Here is a 19,155-nt window from a genome sequence, read left to right on the forward strand (position 1 = left end):
GTACAATAAGGTTTAATTCCAGATAATGGGAGTTTATTTATTAAGACTTTCTGTAAGATTCAAGAAAGATTATTTTAAATTAAACAAGTACGCAGTTATCTTACCTTGCCAACCTGTCTGACAGTTGCATTGATAGCCCAAGTAATCTGGTGTGTGTGTGCAGAGGGCATGATTGGCACAGGGGTTAGGGGAGCAAGGGGTGAGGACCTCAGCACAAGTGGGTCCATTGTAAGGAAGCTCACACAGACAGGTGAAGCTTGCTACACCGTCCACACAAGTGCCCTTGTTCAGACAGGGACTGGAAGCACATTCGTTGATGTTCATCTGGCATAGGTTACCTGACAGGCAGAGAAGACATTACATAAATTAGAATCAGCCTAAAATGTTGCCTAACAATATGTTTTAACACCACTAGGGGGAGGTAGACAATTGTCATTCAAGAGGAGGAAAACTCTGGAAAACATTGGAGAAATCTTTTTAACTACAAGATGTAGATAAAGTATATTAGATACTTAGTAAATTCTTAAATTAATGCATATGTGGCAGTTTGTTTCTTATGTATTACTTCTGAAGCCTTGGCGACACTTGCAGGTGAAGCCATTGAGCTGGTCGATGCATGTGCCAGCATTCTGGCAGGGACTCGGCAAACAGTCGTTCCTGTCTAGATCACAGTTCTTCCCGACCCATCCAGGCTCACAGTCACAGCGGTACCTAGAAAATATAGGGTTACAGTTAATAATCCCAAAAATGTCCAAGTTATGCATGATACAATGAACTGAGTTGAAACTTGTAGAATTAGCAACAAGCTAGAGAACAGTTCATACCCATTAATGTCATCCCTGCATGAGCCATGGACACATGGGCTGCTGCCACACTCGTCCACCTGGGAGTAACAGTATGGAGGCTTAAAGCCCTCTGGACACTGGCAGTGAAATCCATTCTCTTCATCCACACATGTCCCCCCATTTCTACAGGGGCTGGATGAGCACTCATCTATCTCCATATTACACTTGGAACCTGGGAAGAGAGATGTTAGAAATCAATCAGACGTGTGTTTGTTAACATTTCCACTGAGGATTGTTTTCACATTTCAAATTTGTATTTTATTTTGATTGGGCCTTACCAGTGAAGCCAGGTTTGCAAACACAGTCATATCGGTTGATGCCATCTTTGCAAATACCATAGTCACATGGGTTACTGGAGCAATCATCAAAGTTTATTTCACAGTTTGTGCCTGTTTTGACAAAAAGTTAGAGTTCCATTAAGAAAGGAATACACTTCAGTACAGAAAAGGTCAATCAAAATGATAAGACAGTATGAAACGTCTATTCTATATAATTGATCACCCTCAACAGCCTTATTGTTTGCAGATGTTTGAGCATACTGTACACCTACAGTTGCACTGCATTTTCTCTAAATGTTGGCTTGCTTTTATTTATTTTAAATTAATAATTGAAAGGTTTGCATTAACAATGTCAGACTATTGTGATGTCTTACCTGATGTCCCATGTTGACACTGGCAGATGTACTTGTTGACTAGATCCACACACTTGCCCCCATTCTGACAAGGGTTGCTGTGGCACTCATTGAGCTGGTTCTCACAGCGATAGCCGGTGTAGCCAGCATCACAGTTACAGCTGTAGCTGGCAATACCATCAATGCAAGTACCATGGTGGCATGGGTCGGGCTGACAGTTGTTGATGTTACTGTCACAGAGTGTCCCCTCATAACCTGAAAAGCCCAAATGGAGATTGATGTTAAGGCATTTATGTCATTTGACGGAGCAAAGCCTTTTATTTGAATTCATTAGTTATTTAATTGAACTTCCGCGGTCTGTTTCCCAGTTTTTCTTTATAAAAGAGTCTACAGTTTGGGGTTCTAATTACTGTGGTTTCCATGTCGACAGTGTCTGTGTGTTGGGAAAGCAAGGGTTGGTTTGTGTGGTGTGTGTGTAGTGCATTGCTGAGTTGGGTAAAGCAGTAAAGAAGGGCCCTACACAGGCCTCCCAGGCCTGCTTTTGTTCTCAGTGGCGGAGGGAACAATAGACTGCCCCACGTCAAACAGAGCCACTTCACTCAACAGAAGGGGCCCACAAACACAGGGAATACCAAGCAGCTGGCCACTGAAACAATGAAACAGGCTCCTCTGTAGGCTTGGGTCCAAAAGAACATGTTAAATATCAATGTATACTCCAAGTTAGTTCATACATACAGCCTTTGTGTAGATAAACTTTTTCACTGCATCTCTTTATCTATGAATATGACTGAATGTGAAGGAATGAAAGTTAAGATGTGGCAGAAGGTGGTTTGTAGGGGTTTAACAGATGAACAGATGTTGGGGTGATGACCAAGGCTGCTGGTCCTCAGTGACCCCATGATCCTGAGACCGACGAGGGAAAGAGGGGGATTAGGGGCCTCAAGTCAGTCTGCTTGGCCAGCAGACAACCATCGAAAAAGCTGACCCCCTCAAAACACTGAACATTTAACAAAGACCAAACAGCCCAACAAGTGTTTAAGGATCATCTGCTCTTCTGCCTGGGAAGACATATTGGATATTGTCTAACAACCATCAACTCATATTAGGTACAGAAGCCCTTACCTTCAGCACAGCGGCACTCGAACCCATTTGGTCTGTCGTAGCATTTTGCCCCATTCTGGCATGGCGTGCTGGCGCACTCATCGATGTCGATCTGACACATGGTGCCAGTAAACCCTGGGACATGCAAACACAGAGGTGAAAGGTCAGAAAGAGGGTCCAGTGGAATGGTCCACGCTCAGGTCAGAGGGCAGTTCTGTCCCTTCTTAGAAGGCCAGAGGTCTTTTGCTAGGTTAGTGACGTCTGGCTTAGGTTGGGTTTGAGAGCGTTGCGACTGGTTAAGGACATGTCATTTGTGCACTTGGACCAATGCTAATATGACAACTACATGCAAATGCATTGGGAAACAGGTGACCTTGATAATGTTTGTGAGGGAGGACTAACAAATGTAATGCCTACAAATGAATATTAAAATAAATGTATATTGCTATCTGGTGGTATTAAAATATCTGAGCAGCAAAATACCACATATGCAGTCTAAACTCACTTAAGGTTGTTGTACATTTCTGCCTGCACAGGAATGTTTGGACTCTGGTGAAGGTACATTTTTTTAAACAGTTAAATGTAACTTTAACAATAATAATAATAATAATAATAATAATAATAATAATAATAATAATAGTAATAATAATAATAATAATAATAATAAAAACAAGAGCAAGGATATGTTAATTATACAGGCTTGAAAAGCTTGAGAAACTTAGCAGGCTTGAAATCGGTGGGCACAGTGCCCAGACAGGGGTGAATTGGTGCATTGGTAGCACACTGCTCAGTTGATTAACAGTGTCAGGATGGTCTGTGTGTTGGTGCTTGGACTGCAAAAGGGGGGGTTCAGAGGAGACAGTGGGATTGTTTTCTCTTTTAGGGACCCCCACTCCCCCTGCTCCCCTTCCTGCATCAGCTCCACCGGCTCAATAGCTAGATGGGGGGGTGGAGAGGGGACGTCTGTCCCAGATGTAAATTGAGGACCTGGAAAAGAATCTCATTAGCAGGACTGCTGTTCCCCACCACCGCCAGGGCAAGACGAGGGAGACTGCTGTCCCTTCCACATTCCACAGAGGAGGGGAGCGTGGGTCACAATAGTGTCTTTGTTCAGGCAAGAGGAGAGGATAGGCAGCCTTGTGGGTCTGCCTTTTCATACGAGTGGTGCTTCTAAACACCATCAGGCAAAAGAAGCCAGGCTGACCCTCCCTTCTCTGGTTCTGGGGACATTTAAACTGTAGCTCTCTGTTCTGACTGCTGCTGTCACTGAGTTAGAGTTGTGAACAGGGCTAGAAATAAACAACGGTAAATGGGAAAAACGATTTGGTGGATAAGTCTTACCTGGCTGGCAGGTGCATGTGAAGCCGTTGACCATGTCCCGACAGATACCATCATTCACACATGGGTTGCTCTCACAGTCATCTACGTCAACCTCACAGTACGTTCCCATGTAACCTGAGAAAAGAAGATCACAATGAGTTGACATTTTTTGACAAGTGGAAGCAGATTTACTATGATTAGATCTTTATGTAACGTTATGTCAGTTCATGTGAATGCAATTGCTTGTACTGTGTGCAGCTGATAAAGGATCTGTGGGAATCATTTCTATTTTTGACATTGGTCTCTGCTGAACCACAGGATGAAATAAAAGACTCTTGGAGCATCCCCAGTGTTCCCACTCTACTGACTTAGAATCACCACAACCTACTGTCCATGGAGCATTACCCCTCCCTGGGTCAATGTCCCATTCACAAGATGCATGTTATACATTCTGTATTAGCAAACTTTGGAGGGTTCCTTCATTGAGGTGAAACAGAGTGTGGAACCGAGTGGTGGGAGAGGCTAGCGTGGAATCAGAAATAATCAGCAACTCCACATGAGCTTTGCCAGGCTGGCTGATGATGAGGAGGGTGAAGAGGAAGGGTATGTCTCTGGAAATGAAGGGGGAGGGGGATAGGCTCTGGGAAAAGGCCTCTTTCCCTCTCTGTGTATGAGGGGTGCAAAGTGGAGCACAGAGGGGCCCTATTGTTCCTCTCTATTCCCACCACTCTACCACTCATTAGTATTCACAGCACACTCCTCCCCCTAACTGCTCGCCCTCTCTCACATACAGTCCTATAGACCCGACTCCCAGCTCTAATTTGTATAGTTCCCAAAACCCCAGGATGCATGTAGGTCTGTGCGTGAGAGTTTCACTGTGTTTTTGTCACTGAGGGTCCAAACCATCACTTAGTCCAAACTAATACCCTGTCTGGCTGTACACTGCACAGAGAGTGCAGCAGTGCCTCCATACCCCCAGTGTCAATGGGAATTCATTACATAACAGTCTACACTGGCAGTCTGTATGGAAGAACTGCATGATGCTTCAGCAAGTTGTTCTCCTCTGCTATTGGTTTAGGCTGGAAGACAACATGCTGAATTGATGTTCTGTATTGTTTTATTGTACAGTAGTAAATCACAACCAATCACGCCTTAATACCTGGCATGCAGATGCAGGTGAACTCTCCAATGCGGTCCAGGCAAGTGGCATCATTCTGGCAGGGCATGGAGAGGCATTCATTGATGTCAATCTCACACCGTGGACCGGCATATCCTCGGCCACACTGACACTGGAAGGAGCCCTCTGTGTTTACACATTTTCCAAAATGCTCACATGGGTTGGCACCTGCAGGGACAAGTATTAATATCAGTATACCATACACAGCCAGAGGGAAAAAGAAAGCGATGAGAATATAACCACAGTACTGACAATTGTAAGGAAAAAAAAATCTAAATTACCAATCGAACACTCATCCATGTCCTGGTTGCATGCACCTCCTACAAAGCCGGCGGGACAGGTACAAATGGCTCGGCCGTTGAGGGGGTTGGTGTCGCACACTGCCCCCTCGTTGCAGGGGTTACTCACACATGCATCGTCAAGGTGGCACAGCAAACCTGTGGAGAAATAAAAAAAAGAAAACGCATGAAATCAACAATTTAGCTGCCAGGAACAATAATGGCACAGAGACCAACAGATAAAACCACTAACCTGTCTTTCCAACTGGACACTCGCAGAAGAAGGATGCCACACGGTCATGGCAGGTGGCCCCAAAGAAACAAACAGCTATGGCGCAGTCATCAATGTTCTCACTGCAGTCATCTCCAGTCCAACCATTCACGCAGACACATGTATGACTACCAATGGTGTTGAAGCAAGTACCCCCATTATGGCAGGCGTTTGGTTGCATGAGACACTCGTTGACATCCTCAGCACAGTATTGCCCTATTGTGATTAGATGAGATTTTTGTATCACACATCTGTTTATATATAAATGTACATATTTAAAGTTTATTTCAAATAGGATGTAAATTGAGCTGTACCTGTCCATTCTGGTGCGCACTGACAATTGTACGTGTTGACTCCATCTACACATATTCCTCCATTCATACACTTGTGTCCTGGACAGTCATCCACATTATTCTCACAGTTGTGTCCCTCGAACCCTGAGCCAGATGGAGAGACAAAAAAGAGTTATTATACACAGACACAGTAACACACACTAGCGGACAGTTTATTAAACATTCAGTGGTTCCTGTTCCAAACACTAAACATCCCTACTCATGACCTTGAGTTATATTTCCCACACTAGAGGAGGTGTAGGGCAATGTGGGCAATAAAAAGGTTCAGAGGGTGTCTGATTGTTTACATGTTCTCATGATGGTTCCCACACGATGCCAGCATCAGCCATGACTCCTGCCTGCTTCAGGGGTCTGCACTCCCTGCAGTGTTTGCTTATTTTATAATCTCTCACAGTTTCAATGACTTCCTCTCTGGCAAGAGACATTTCCTGTCAGCTCCCCAGTGGGAAACCAGAAGGCCCATAAAGTAAATTCCTTCTGTTGTGAAAAGAGCAGAGTAGAGTAGAGTGACGGCGGGCTGCCTCTTCAACTCTCCCACCATCCCATCTTACATCTGTAGCTATTAATAGCAGAAAGAAAGCTGACCTGGGAGAGAGGAGTAACTCCCAGCAATAACACTAAAAGCTACGTCATCAGCCTGGGAATATATGTATGCCTGTAGCACTGTGCAGAGGGCCTGGGAAAACAGTTGATGATTTTGTGTGTGTATGTGTGTTCTATACTGCTGGTACCTGGTAGGCAAGCACACTCGTAGGAATGGTCGCTGGTCTGTCGACAGGTGCCCCCGTTCATGCACTGAGATGGGGCACAGGGAAGGACGGACACCTCACATGTGCGCCCACTGTATCCAGGTTGGCACTTGCAGCGGAAGGACCCATGGGCGTTCATGCAGAGGCCACCATTGAGGCACATGCCAGGCTTGCGGCACTCGTCAATGTCACTGCGGCAGTTCTTTCCCTGGAAGCCAGGTGGGCAGGAACAGTTGTAGTGGTTATTCCAATGGGCACAACGGGCTCCATTGGCACAGGGACTTGTGGCACATGCGTCAATGAGGGAGCAGTCTTTGCCTGGAGATTGGAAAATGAATGTTATTAGTAAAAATAGAAACTTTTAATCACCCTTCTGAAATCTGAACTTTCTAATGAAGACAAACTCTGATAGATGTACCTCTGAACCCTCTTTGGCACACACAGGTGAATTGTGGGATACCATTGACCACCTGGCTCTTGCAAGCTGCTCCGTTCAGACATGGCGATTGATGACAGGGATCCAGTTGCTGACACAGAGGACCAATGAATCCTGGACGACATCTAGACAACAGATTCAAACACACACCACACATTAGGATATCTTTGGCCTGTAGGTCAAAACAGGTCACAGGGTATTTAAGACAGAGCTGTGACTCAAACTCCAGCATACCCTAAGTCCCTCATGTTCTTGGTTTGGCAATCTGGGCCCCAAAGAGGCCCACTGCCTGACTCATACATTGGCTTAAAAGATGCTTCTGTGACCTGGAATTAATTTGTCATAACAAAGCTTGCCCCATAAGTACTTATCATGCAATGAATTGTTTATGGATAGAGGCAGGCAACCCGTAGGTGTCTTCAAAAGGAATATTCTATTGTTATTTCCAGCCAAAAGCCTCAGTTTCTCAATGTCAGCTAACATTGTTCCACAGTTAACGTTTTTTTCCCAAGCTCAGCTCTTGTTTCTGTTCTCATATATAAGAGGAACACACCCAGAAACAGCATTCTGGAAACTTAACATTTGCCAACAAATACTGACATGAGAAAAACAAGGATTACACACGGAACACATGAGACGAATTCAAGCAGCAGCTGTGGTATTTGATTGAAACAACATATCCTCCTTCTAGTGACTACATTCTGATACAACGGAGCATTGTGCATGGAACATTAACGCCTTTTCCACACATAAAGCGTTTCAGACACATTTTGTGCATCTGTCTCACATATCTCTGACGGAACAGATAGGCTATTTTGGAGATTTGTTCTGCTTCAAGTCTATTTTTCTTTGTCTGTAGCTACAATGATTTTGTATGGGCCTCTCAGCGCTGCCAAAACACAGGTAACCCACACTCAATGCTGGGCCTAAATGTATCCTATGTAGAAACATTTGGGGGGCTGAGCTGTTCCTGCTGCTTGGCAAACAAGCTGCTTGTGATACACGGGCTACGTAGACATGGTATAAGCCTGACCTAAACCTGCTCCACCAAGAAGTTGAGATAAAAACACAAACAGAGCGTCCTATAGCTCTCTGCAGAGGTCCTAAGGGAGAGATGGTTTGGACTAACTAAGAGTCCAGTCTGAGCTTGTAACTTTATATCCACAGTAGAGCCCCTGGCTGGGAACAAGCCCCCTCTTCAAACAGGCTGTTTGATGCTGATGACAAGGCAGTGACGGCTGGGTTTTCGCCCGCCCTTCAAGGGCTCTGTCTTTTCTTTCATTTGAGCGGAACCCCTGGGCAGGATAAACAATGGGTTTTCATCTATTCTCTTTTTTTGCAGGAGCATCACCACTAAACTGGTATTTGTTCATTCTTTACTTTGTTGATGTGCCCTGCCCCACTAATAAACTACAACAAAGACTACAACTATTTTGAGACCCTTTCCCCTGGCTAGAAGCTACAAAGATGTCCACTGAAATGGCCTGCTTTATTTCTGACTGCTCAGTAAAACTAGAGCCTTTGAATAATCTAGCGTTTTTCTAGCTTTAAAAAGGCAATAGCAAATTGTAGGAGCCACAGGGCTAAACATGAATAAAGTATGTATACAGACACAATGTGCATATACACCAAAACAGTGCAGAAAAAGTAGTATGTCTCCAAAGTACTAGTTTGGTGATGTATAAATAGTATTTAAGTATCAAAACAACAGAAAATGCTGTAGGGAGTGTAGCTTTGTCCTATGGTCAGCCCTGAGAGACTGCATTTTGGTGTGGAAGTTAAGTAAAGCAGCTCTGGCGCACCAATGTTGAAAGAGTTATTCAGACAGTTATAACAACTATGCTACCATCTCCTAAAGCCCCCCTGAACGCCAGCTTGCCCCCCCCTGCCCAACAGCCCCCTCCTCTCACGTGCTGAGAGGTCAAATGTCAGAGGTCCCCCGTCTGATTGTGATGATAATGTCACTCAGGCTGCAGGGAGTGGGGTGGGGCCGCTCTCCAGGAGAGAATGTCTTAGAAGTTGGAATTGGCATAAAGTCAGAATAAGAGAAGGAAAGAATGGTCAGTTTTAGCAAGAATGTCATGTCATATTTCCTGTAATCCCTTGTCCCTTGCAATGAAAACACTGCACTCACTCTGAATGCACGATCCATGTTGCCCTAGCAACCTCACAGACGAACAAGCAAGCCTGACATCCAACCAAACATCCCTCCTCACCCCCCACCATTGGTCCCCATGGCTATTTGTCATGGCTTGGCTGGGTTTATTTAGAGGCAAATTAACTATGTCTGGAATCTAGGGTGTCACTAAAAATGAAACACAAACAAAAAGCACAAAAAGGGATTTGAAAAGGCTGAGAAAGAAAGTTGCTTATAGAGGTGAAAAATGCTAGGGTAACAGTCAGCCACTTTGTTGCACTGTGGACATTTCTTCTCACTAAACCAATTGGCTTTGTGGACAGAAAATAATGTACAACTAATTCCAAGAAATATTGGCGGTCCAAGTGCATGTTTGGAAAGTGTGTTCAGCGCATAGGTGTGTCTTAGTCGGTGTGGGTGGTTGTGTAAGAATGCTGGTAGTAGATATGCCTGATAAATTATTTGTCCTCCCTTGCAAATGCAAACCCAACCGAGCAGCCAAAACACTCATTCTTTTGTCTGGACCTGACTCATTGCCAACATGCTACTCCCATAACAAACAAATCAGAATGCTATCAGTGCAGAGACTGTGAGAGACATGGAACTTTGCCCTGGTGCACCTGAGAGTCTCCTTATCAGACTCTTTACAACCATGTGGATTCCATCGCTTTTCTGGGAACAGAGAGGCAGGAACCGTGCCTAGGCCTGGCCTTATTTGTGGCGGATGTAGGAGGCAGGTGCAGGCTGCTGTTGTGTAATGGGCCCCTGAGTCATATATAGTGAGTGTCGACTTCTGACCTTTGAGGAAGACAGTGCAGCAGACGAAGAGGTGGTCTTTAAGTGCAGCGGAGGGGCGGCCAGAATGGGTAATCTCTGAGTTTAACTTTTGAGGACTTTTGCCAGCTGCAGCACCGGCACCAAGCATCTGTCCGCATCTGTCAATGAACTTCTGTGTGTCTGGCATCTAACTCCCCTGCCAGACTTTAAGCCCAAACATTTTTTCTGTTTTGCTCATGGGAAAAGCCCAGTAACCAACACACACACACACACACACACACACACACACACACACACACACACACACACCACACACACACACACACCACACACACACACACACACACACACACACACACACACACACACACCACACACACACACACACACACACACACACACACACACACACACACACACACACACACACACACACACACCACACACACAACCACACACACACACACACACACACACACACACGCACAGCACGCACACACATACACACACACACACACACACACACATTGGCCATTTCACAACACTCAAGAGATATGATCATCATTCACAAACACATGCATTAACAGATCTTCTTAACAGACTTTAAGGATTGTAACAGGAAAGCACCACTGCAACAAAGCAAACACATGCAACAATCAATACACGCCCAAACACAGGGAGAAGAAACTTACACCCAGCCTCAGCCTCTTGTGAACCCATACAAGAGAAGATCCAAGGACAAAAGTAATAAAAGAAGAAAGAAAGAGATTGCATTTGTTAAACATTTAAGGGAAACAGTTTAAAGCAGAGTTTAATGTGCAAATAACCTTACAAAACATTTTGAAATTGAAATATGACATTCCAGCACTGTGATTTCTCAAGTGTTCTGTATCGAGTGTGAGGATCGTCTGTCTAAAACTGTTTGATTTATGCTAGTAGATTCCATCACCTAAACTTGTGTAACACAATGCCAGTTTTCCTGCTTTCTGGGTCACTGAAGCAGGGTAACCTGAGCTCATCCTCTCCTATACAATAGCAGCTACTCTGCCAGAGGTCAGAGGGTGGCTCACCTGTGAACAAAGAGGCTGTAATCTCTGACACGGTTCTTACACACTGTCATGCTCCACAAAGCAACAAGTATAAGGACTCTTCCTATCTCAGAGGGCATTTCCTAAAGCTAACTGAGAGGAAGAGCTACTACAACGGAACTACCATCCTTTGACTTGGTGCAAGATTTCAACTCCTACATTTTATGAGATGAGCTGATCAAAGTTAAAGCAATTATTTAGCAAAAAAGACACATTTGGATTTTTTTGGAACGCTTCGAACAGTGTCTCTTTCTCTCAAAACATGTTCCCCTTTTTCTACAAGCAAGCAAGAGCTAGCTCTACTTCTTTATGCAAGTCCATAATGACACCACACTGCCAACAGGAGCCCATCCACATCCCCCCTCCTTCCAGCAGCCTCTTCTGCATTGCTCTCCCCAGCTTGGCTCTCCCTTTCTCAGCAAAGAGCCAGATTGGGGGTTGGGGAGTGTTTTGTGGCCCAAATAAAAGAGCCAAAGTAGTCAGAACTCCTTTGTATAAAAGTGTTGGGGGGGAGCAGTGACCCAAACAGCTAGTCTTTCAGGCCTGGGCTTACACGGACCAACAGGCCTGGGCTGTAGCCTGGCAACAGTAACCCATGGTGAGAGAGAGCTGCACTGAGAAAAAGGGGGTGTTGGGAGACAGGGTTTCATAAGGACAGTTGCAGCACTTCAGAGGACTGATCCCCTTCATATGAAGGTAGCACTGAGTGGCGTGCGGGACCAATTCAGTGTGGTAATTAAGTATGATCATGTCTAAAAGGATGCATGTTTCACAGTTTAAAGTGCAACGTTTGTTCCAACAATTGTGCTTAAGGCATACAATGAAGGTATTGAAATCTCCAGAAGGAGGTTTTCATAGCACCCCCAGAGCATGAATATTAAACATGTGAATGTAAGGACATTTTATTTTCTCTCAAGTAAGAGCCGTGAGGAATGTGACTGAAAAGTTCGCATTTCAGTGTGTTTTTCCATTTGTCCTTCAACACTCACATTTACATGTATAAAACTTTCAATATAGAATGCCAAAGAAATGTCCTGCATTTCCTTGGCAGCGGGGGACTGAACAGATTGCCTGCAAGAGAATGAAATTGTTATGTTGTTGATAAGTGTCCTATAATGTGGATTTGAAAAGGGTCAGACAAGAGCCATAGTTTTAACACTTTCTATGGAAGAATACTCCCTGACATTTTTCAAATAGCAACGACTTTGCCCATAACCACATTGCATAAATCCCTGGGTCGAGGTCTTTCAAAGCATTCTCCAATTAACTCAACCACAAAAACCCCACCCAACCACCTAAACTGAACCAGATCCACTTTAACTTTGAAACTGACATTCAAAAGACCTCATCCTCATGCTATCATGAAAGATCCACTTCATTGCCTTGTCCAGTGTCTCACATTAGCCTTAACAATAAAAGATAATTTGGAAAACATTTCTTAGACCTTCTAATGGCCTGTATTGTTCATCATTTCACAGCAAACATTTCACAAGTGGAATCAATACAACCTGGTAAATAATGTTGACTGAAACTGTTGAACAAAGACTCTCATATGTTTATTGTCCTGAGAGAATGAGATGTGTTTACTAATGATGATGTACCATGAACACAAAGAACAACCAGATAATGTCCATTATCTCAACTACTGTCCCCAGTAGAAGTACTAGAGATCAGTGGGCCAGTCATACCTAATGGAATATTTAAGAAAACTATGATAGTAGTGTAGCAATTCCTGTGCCATGTGGAACTATATTTAATGATTCTTACATTATGAGAAGGTAAACATTAACATCAAAATGTCGGTGGAAAAAGTGCTTTGCGGAAAGGTGAATGCCTTTTTCCTGAATCATTTAATGATGGACCCATCCCTTCCTCTCCTTAAAGGAAGGGAGAGACTATGGAAATGTTGCTGGCAGACCTCAGTTATTTCAATCAGGATTGCCTGAATGTTTCTTCAGAAGTCATCTTCTACCGGGTAAGAACAAACAACCAGGGGCTGAAACTTCAGAGGCAGGCTTATTCCTACATAAGCATGTTGTCCAGACATACATTGACTCTAAAAACTATAATAATAAAACAAATACCAACTGGATGTTCTTGTGCCAACTCACAATAATGGCAAAACGTACATTAATCTGCACACAGGGCTAGTTTTTCCAGAAATGTGTGACATGCTAGTCAGCAAACAATTTTTCATTTCCACATGCTTGTATACAAGTTCCAAGGAATAAACCACAACGTAGCTATTCGGGAATGATGAAATAAAATATGTTGAAGGATGAGAAAGTTGAGGTTCAAGGAGACCTGGGTGCACCGAGTAAGCTGCTTAAGCTTTCTGATAAGACAGGATGTGCGTGGTTGAGAGGTCAAAAGGCACCACTTCCTGTGACGGGGCCTGGGAACCACAACTCCCAGTCTCCAGTTATGACCCAGACAGAAAATGGGACAACAAACCCAAATCCTCCTCCCTATGATGGTGTAACCTCTTGGTCAGAGAGTACTCATATTCTCATAGATATGACAACTTTCTTATTCAGTAATTGAAAACTGGGCCTGTCTGTAATGCAATAGTTTTCCCGGATAATGACAATGGCTCCATCTGCCTGCCAGGACACCATGAGTGATATGGGCTATATGTTGCCTCACAAAATTGCAAAGTAAGTAATTGCAAATCAAACAAGTCATTCTAAACATCCCACTTTCAATGCGACTAGGCTGACAGTATTGTTCAGTCGGCATTCCTGAAGGGGTTACCAGGGGGAATGGATGGGAGGTATGGACAATAACCTGAAAGCACCAGAGGGACAGGAGGAATCTTAGTAAGCATTCCTTTCTAATCCACCATAAAGATGCCAAAGAAAACACTAGCCCTGAGGTGCTCCAAACTAAGCTAACAATATAATCGGTCCCTTTGCTATGGTCTGTCAGTAAATATGTGCCTTGGTATCTGTGTATACTTCCACGTCTTTGGGAATTCTGTTTTGAGAGAATTAACCTAAAGGTGGCTCATCTATATTTGGAAAAGTTGTACCCTCCCCTGAGAAAATGTGTTTTATGCTTATGAAAAAAAGAATAAGGATATGTGCCTGTACTTTCTAAACACACACACAGTTCTTGTACTCCACACTCACTGGCCAGTCTGCTCGCTGTCAAAGTCAAAATAAGTCCTCTTTCATCATGTTCTAGAGGCTTGGAGTTGCAAGGTCATAACAAAACACTCACAATTTAAAGTTTAAAGTTAATTCTGCTGCTGAGGCCAAGGGCCAACTATTTAAAAAATAAAGAGGTCCATCCATGGGCCGCACGCAGCGGAGAAGCCTCACATGTATTTATTTTCAGCTTGGGGAGTCTGACAGGAAGATATCGGTTGTAATCTGCGATCTGCCACTGTGTTGAGAGACGGAGGCGGAGGATGAGACGCCAGAGCTGGGACGCCACACAGAGAAAAAAAAAGTGGTCCTTGTTGCCACTGCTCTGTGAGAGACGCAACATGTGCTGGGGGGACTGTGTGCTACCGGCTTCATTCCTCCACGAGCTTGTCTCTCACAGTATGGGGGCGGCTGACTGCTCAATGGCAGCACCTGGCCCTATGCTTCCCCTTTGTCAAGATCTGACTTCACTGGATTACCATCACAACATCCACCAGCTGTCCTCTAGGCGTACCCCCCCCCACACACACACTCCCTCCCCCTTACCCAGCCTTCTACTACCCGTTCCCCACCCCCAGTCCGATCCCTCCAGCTGGATCCTCTCTGAATGACACCCACTCAATCTGCCTAATTATCTCTCCTCCGGCCACGCCGCTGGCCCTCTCAAAGCCATGCAGCACATTCTGTTCACAGGGTGGAGCTAAGGGGCCAAAGGGTCTTTAACTGGACTTCCTGATTGCTCACCTAGAAGGCCGCACTCTATGTGACACGATCAACCCTTCACTGTCAAGTTCAAAACTCCAGGCCACACTAGCATCATAGAAAGAATACTTCAAACATGTTCATTGTGTATCAAGGAGAACAGTGTGTCAGAAATATAAAACCTCACAGTACCAGAAAGGAACGTATGAATCTAAGCCATGTTTATTACAATTTAAAACGGTGTAAACCTGGATTGCAGAGTTGCTGTCTCTTGGAACTTTCACCTATCGAAAAAAAGTGCTTCCTTGTCAATGGAAAGCGAACTCATTCTACCCACATTAATGATACAGTTTCTTATACAAACTCATCTATGACATTTATTCTGAGCTCAACATGAGTTGACTTATTTCACACTGCTGGCCATAAGTTATTATTGGATGCACATATCCTCAGTTGACCTGGGGTTACAACCATAGTTGTTCCAACTCGCTGCAGTGTTTGAAATGGCTAATTTAGGTGCAATTGATTTCCTGTACCTTAAAACATGTATTACTTTAGGAAAAGTAGATCCAACCACAATTGTTCCATCATGGCCAACCATCATTGCAATCACAATTCAGTTGAAGCCAACCTGCCGGCAATGGAAGTGAAACCTATGTCTGGAGCTGGGTCACGGAGCCAGCTTGGAATGCTCATTTAGTCTAGCAGCATTAGCTGGGTTTTACTGTGTAACTGGGAGAGTTGAAATGGGTATCAGAGTGTTCACTTGAACAGTTTACAACTTTAGTCACCGATCAGCAGCTCTGGCCTGCAATCTTTACAAGACACCCGAGGAAGAAGACAGACACATAAAGAAACTAACAAGATAAAGAAATATTCTTAAATGGTGAAGCTATAGTGTGGTATCATTGTTGTTTTCCAACCAGACAGAGGATACATAGGTATCTAGGACAGTAACAATGGGAGCTGCCACAAGCTTGGTATTAATGTAACTTGAGCAGCTACAACTACAAGCCATACAAAAAAGGAAATAACATGAATATTCTCTGCGTGAAACAATGTGAGTGGTTCTCCGAAACAAAAGTGATGATATCAAGCAAGGTTATTTCTCTACTGGTTTTCAGAACCGTTCAGACCAAAACATGTATCTGTATCTGCATTTCTATCTCTCTACTCTGTATTGGCTTGCTTTGCTGTGGCCTTTCTTTTCTACCTCTCTGCACCCTGCTCTGATGGTGCCAGGTTACAGGCAGGTATCTGGTAGAATAAAGGATCTTTTCTGCTGTTTTGGAGCTCCTGTTTCTGTAGGCTCCCAGGGGAAGGGGTGCAGTGGCTCCACCACTAACCTCTGTCTAGAGACTGGTCTGACCACTCTCATGTGTCCACGCTCCGTTGCTCTGCCCTGCTATGGGACTCTCTCTACACTGTGTGGTAGGACATTTGATGTCCCCTTCTATTAGAAATCCCCTCCCTTTACCCTTGAAGTGCTTCATTTTCTTGCCAATTAACCAGTCAGGTGATTACAAATGCCCTATTCCTACACTCCTAACATATATAAACACCCCTGCAGAGCGTGAAGAAATAAAGCAGCACAGAGAAAGAATGAATGATGCTCTTTAAAAGAAACTCATTAAATCTGGAGATTAATGTATACACTTCTCTAAAATGTAGGTTGTGATCACTTTCATTCGTTTCTTTTTTTCTTTCTGTGTGGTGCTGGAAATAAATGATTACCCCAGAAAATTATCTTGGATATGCTTGGGAAAAAAACCCTGGCTGCATACAATTAGACATTGAGTTACTTAATGACACTCACCCATCTTGGCTCCAGCTAATGATTAAAGAAATCTGGGAGGTAGTTACTTGTTGCACATGCAGTAGAGTTACACATTGGAAAGTGTGTAATGGCAACTTCTGATCAATCATTTTAAAGAAATACATATATATATATATATATATATATATAATTGAAAACAATGTGCCGTGGTCTTTTCTTGTGAAAAGCACATTCCTTGTTGGCTCAACTTTGACCTGGCAATTGTAAACTGCTAGTCCACTCCAATAAAATAATAAATGTAATGTCTTGGAGGGAAACAGCTGGCAACCAAGGAGTTTTTGTTCCATCAATCACTATATATCTATCATCTGAAACACTCAGGCATGTTTCCTAAACTGTTCTTAAAAATAATAAATGACCCCCGGGCAAGACACTGTAGGCTATTTAACTCGACCATTGTAAGAGGTTCCCACACAACCCCCCTCACCAATTTGGAAAACAAAAGCTTCATCACTGTTAAAATATGTGAGAGCTCAAAACTGCCCAAAGCAGGCAGGAAACAAAGAAAAATCACAAAAAAGGTCTAAAATCATTGCAAAAACAGTAAGACACACACCAGGAAAACTGTACTTGCTTTTGAGGAAAAGCTGTGAGTAAATCTGACGAAGCTCTTAAACAACAGGTGCAAAGCCAACATGTTGATGCTTGATGGTGCTTGAATCAATCTGTTATATCTTTCACCAGAGCCAACAGAACATTTGGAAAGCATATTCACTTCATGTTTAAGTATCACACTGAAAATAAATCTTTCCCCTGAACCTTTGAAGAACCAACTGACAAATAACAGCCTGTCAATTTAAACACAAGGCCTACACTTGACAACCTTTCAAACATTGACTTAAAGAAGTATTAAGGCAGGATAAATCACAGATCTTTACATCATTTCCACTTACATGCATCGAGAGGGTGAATCTAAGCATGTCCCTCCATTATCACAAGGTCTGAATTTATCCAGGCATCGGAACCCTGTTGAAATTGGAGAAATGTGTTAGACAACCACACAACTGACAAAATACTTTAACATTAGGGGAACCTGTAATTCATCCTACTTTTTAAGTATCTTTTAAAAAAAATTGAAAAAAGAGTATACATAATATATTAATAAACTCTTTGTAAAGTATTTTTGAATTACCCAAAGTAATGTAAACTCTTTAAACTCCTGGATTTCAAGCATGTCTTGCTTGGCAGACTTTGCCACTTGTGGCATCTTGCAGACACACCAGCATGTTTGTTGTACTTATTTATCCAAATCAGATTACGTTTTGGTTTCCTTGAAAGAGATACATGCTGACATATGAGATTGTTTCTGTTTAGAGAGAATTACATTAATATCTGACAGTCAATGCTCAACAGCTACGAGGGAAAACACATTCAGTTGTTTAAAAGGTCTTTGTTCAAAAAGGGAGGGGGTAGCTTTGGCTCATCATCCCCTGATTTAGCTTTAACAAATGATGTTCTAACATACAATCATTATATTTTTTAAACGTCTTATGTCAAGCCTCATTGCACAATACTACGATCCTCGTGCAAACTTGTATTGATGTTACAGGAGCACTTCCACACTTTGGGTTTTATTAACTCGGTGGAGCTGCAGATGTGATATAGTGCACAGACTTCTACAACACAGAAGAAAAAGCATAATTGCAAGAAGATCAGATTTATTTTTGTTTAAATATCAATTTCTCCCCCACAGACATTGCATTTACGTGACTAAATTTGTGTTTATAATGATTCGTTTCTTCGGTAGCCTAACGTTATCTTCTGCAGTTCAATAAGGCTACTGCAAATAGCTTTGGGACAACTTTGCAAACTATTTGTTACTCAAACTAATAATAAACCACCAAATAAAACACAAATAAAAAGTTGAAAATCTATATTTCATATAAACATGTCAGTGGGCAATAGCCCCAATCATATTTGGAACAGTACAATTTATGGGATGTCCGGAAATGTCCAGTCTACCAATGATGTAGAGCTTCACATATTATTACATGATTTGGACTTACCGTAGCAAATTTGCATAAACAATAAAAATGACAAAATAATCCATGGAATATTCCCTTCCATTTCGGTGGAAAAGTTTCCAGCGTTTCAAGTTGGGCTTTTAGTAAAAATACATCCTTTATAAAGTTCACATTAAAAATAAAGGCTCCAAAAACGAGGGGGGCTTTTTCATAAAGTCAGCCGGAATGCGTAGCGTTAGTTCCCAATCTCGTATTATCCGCGCAGCTCGGCCAAGGCTGCTGTGATTCTCGGTTAACCTCCTAAAACTTTTGAAAAACTTTTGTTTCAGGTCGGTCCAGC

General features: G+C 43.1%; 1 protein-coding gene across 1 annotated transcript in view; it reads right to left on the bottom strand.

Moving 5' to 3' along the window:
• Positions 1 to 19,143, bottom strand: part of notch3 (notch receptor 3) — a 28,213-nt gene extending 9,070 nt beyond the window's left edge. The window contains exons 1-15 of the mRNA XM_034220337.1: positions 18,858 to 19,143; positions 17,745 to 17,817; positions 7,144 to 7,286; positions 6,708 to 7,043; positions 5,938 to 6,060; positions 5,606 to 5,839; positions 5,356 to 5,511; positions 5,057 to 5,242; positions 3,919 to 4,032; positions 2,599 to 2,712; positions 1,498 to 1,731; positions 1,124 to 1,234; positions 825 to 1,017; positions 566 to 711; positions 105 to 338 (exon numbers count right to left, since the gene is read on the bottom strand). Coding sequence (XP_034076228.1) covers positions 105 to 338; positions 566 to 711; positions 825 to 1,017; positions 1,124 to 1,234; positions 1,498 to 1,731; positions 2,599 to 2,712; positions 3,919 to 4,032; positions 5,057 to 5,242; positions 5,356 to 5,511; positions 5,606 to 5,839; positions 5,938 to 6,060; positions 6,708 to 7,043; positions 7,144 to 7,286; positions 17,745 to 17,817; positions 18,858 to 18,918 — 2,458 coding nt within the window. The 5' untranslated portion in view covers positions 18,919 to 19,143. The remainder of the gene's footprint in view (positions 1 to 104; positions 339 to 565; positions 712 to 824; positions 1,018 to 1,123; positions 1,235 to 1,497; positions 1,732 to 2,598; positions 2,713 to 3,918; positions 4,033 to 5,056; positions 5,243 to 5,355; positions 5,512 to 5,605; positions 5,840 to 5,937; positions 6,061 to 6,707; positions 7,044 to 7,143; positions 7,287 to 17,744; positions 17,818 to 18,857) is intronic.
• Between the last annotated feature and the right edge of the window lie 12 nt (positions 19,144 to 19,155).

The sequence above is a fragment of the Gymnodraco acuticeps genome, unplaced genomic scaffold, assembly GCF_902827175.1.
Source record: "Gymnodraco acuticeps unplaced genomic scaffold, fGymAcu1.1, whole genome shotgun sequence".
Taxonomy (NCBI): Eukaryota; Metazoa; Chordata; class Actinopteri; order Perciformes; family Bathydraconidae; genus Gymnodraco; species Gymnodraco acuticeps.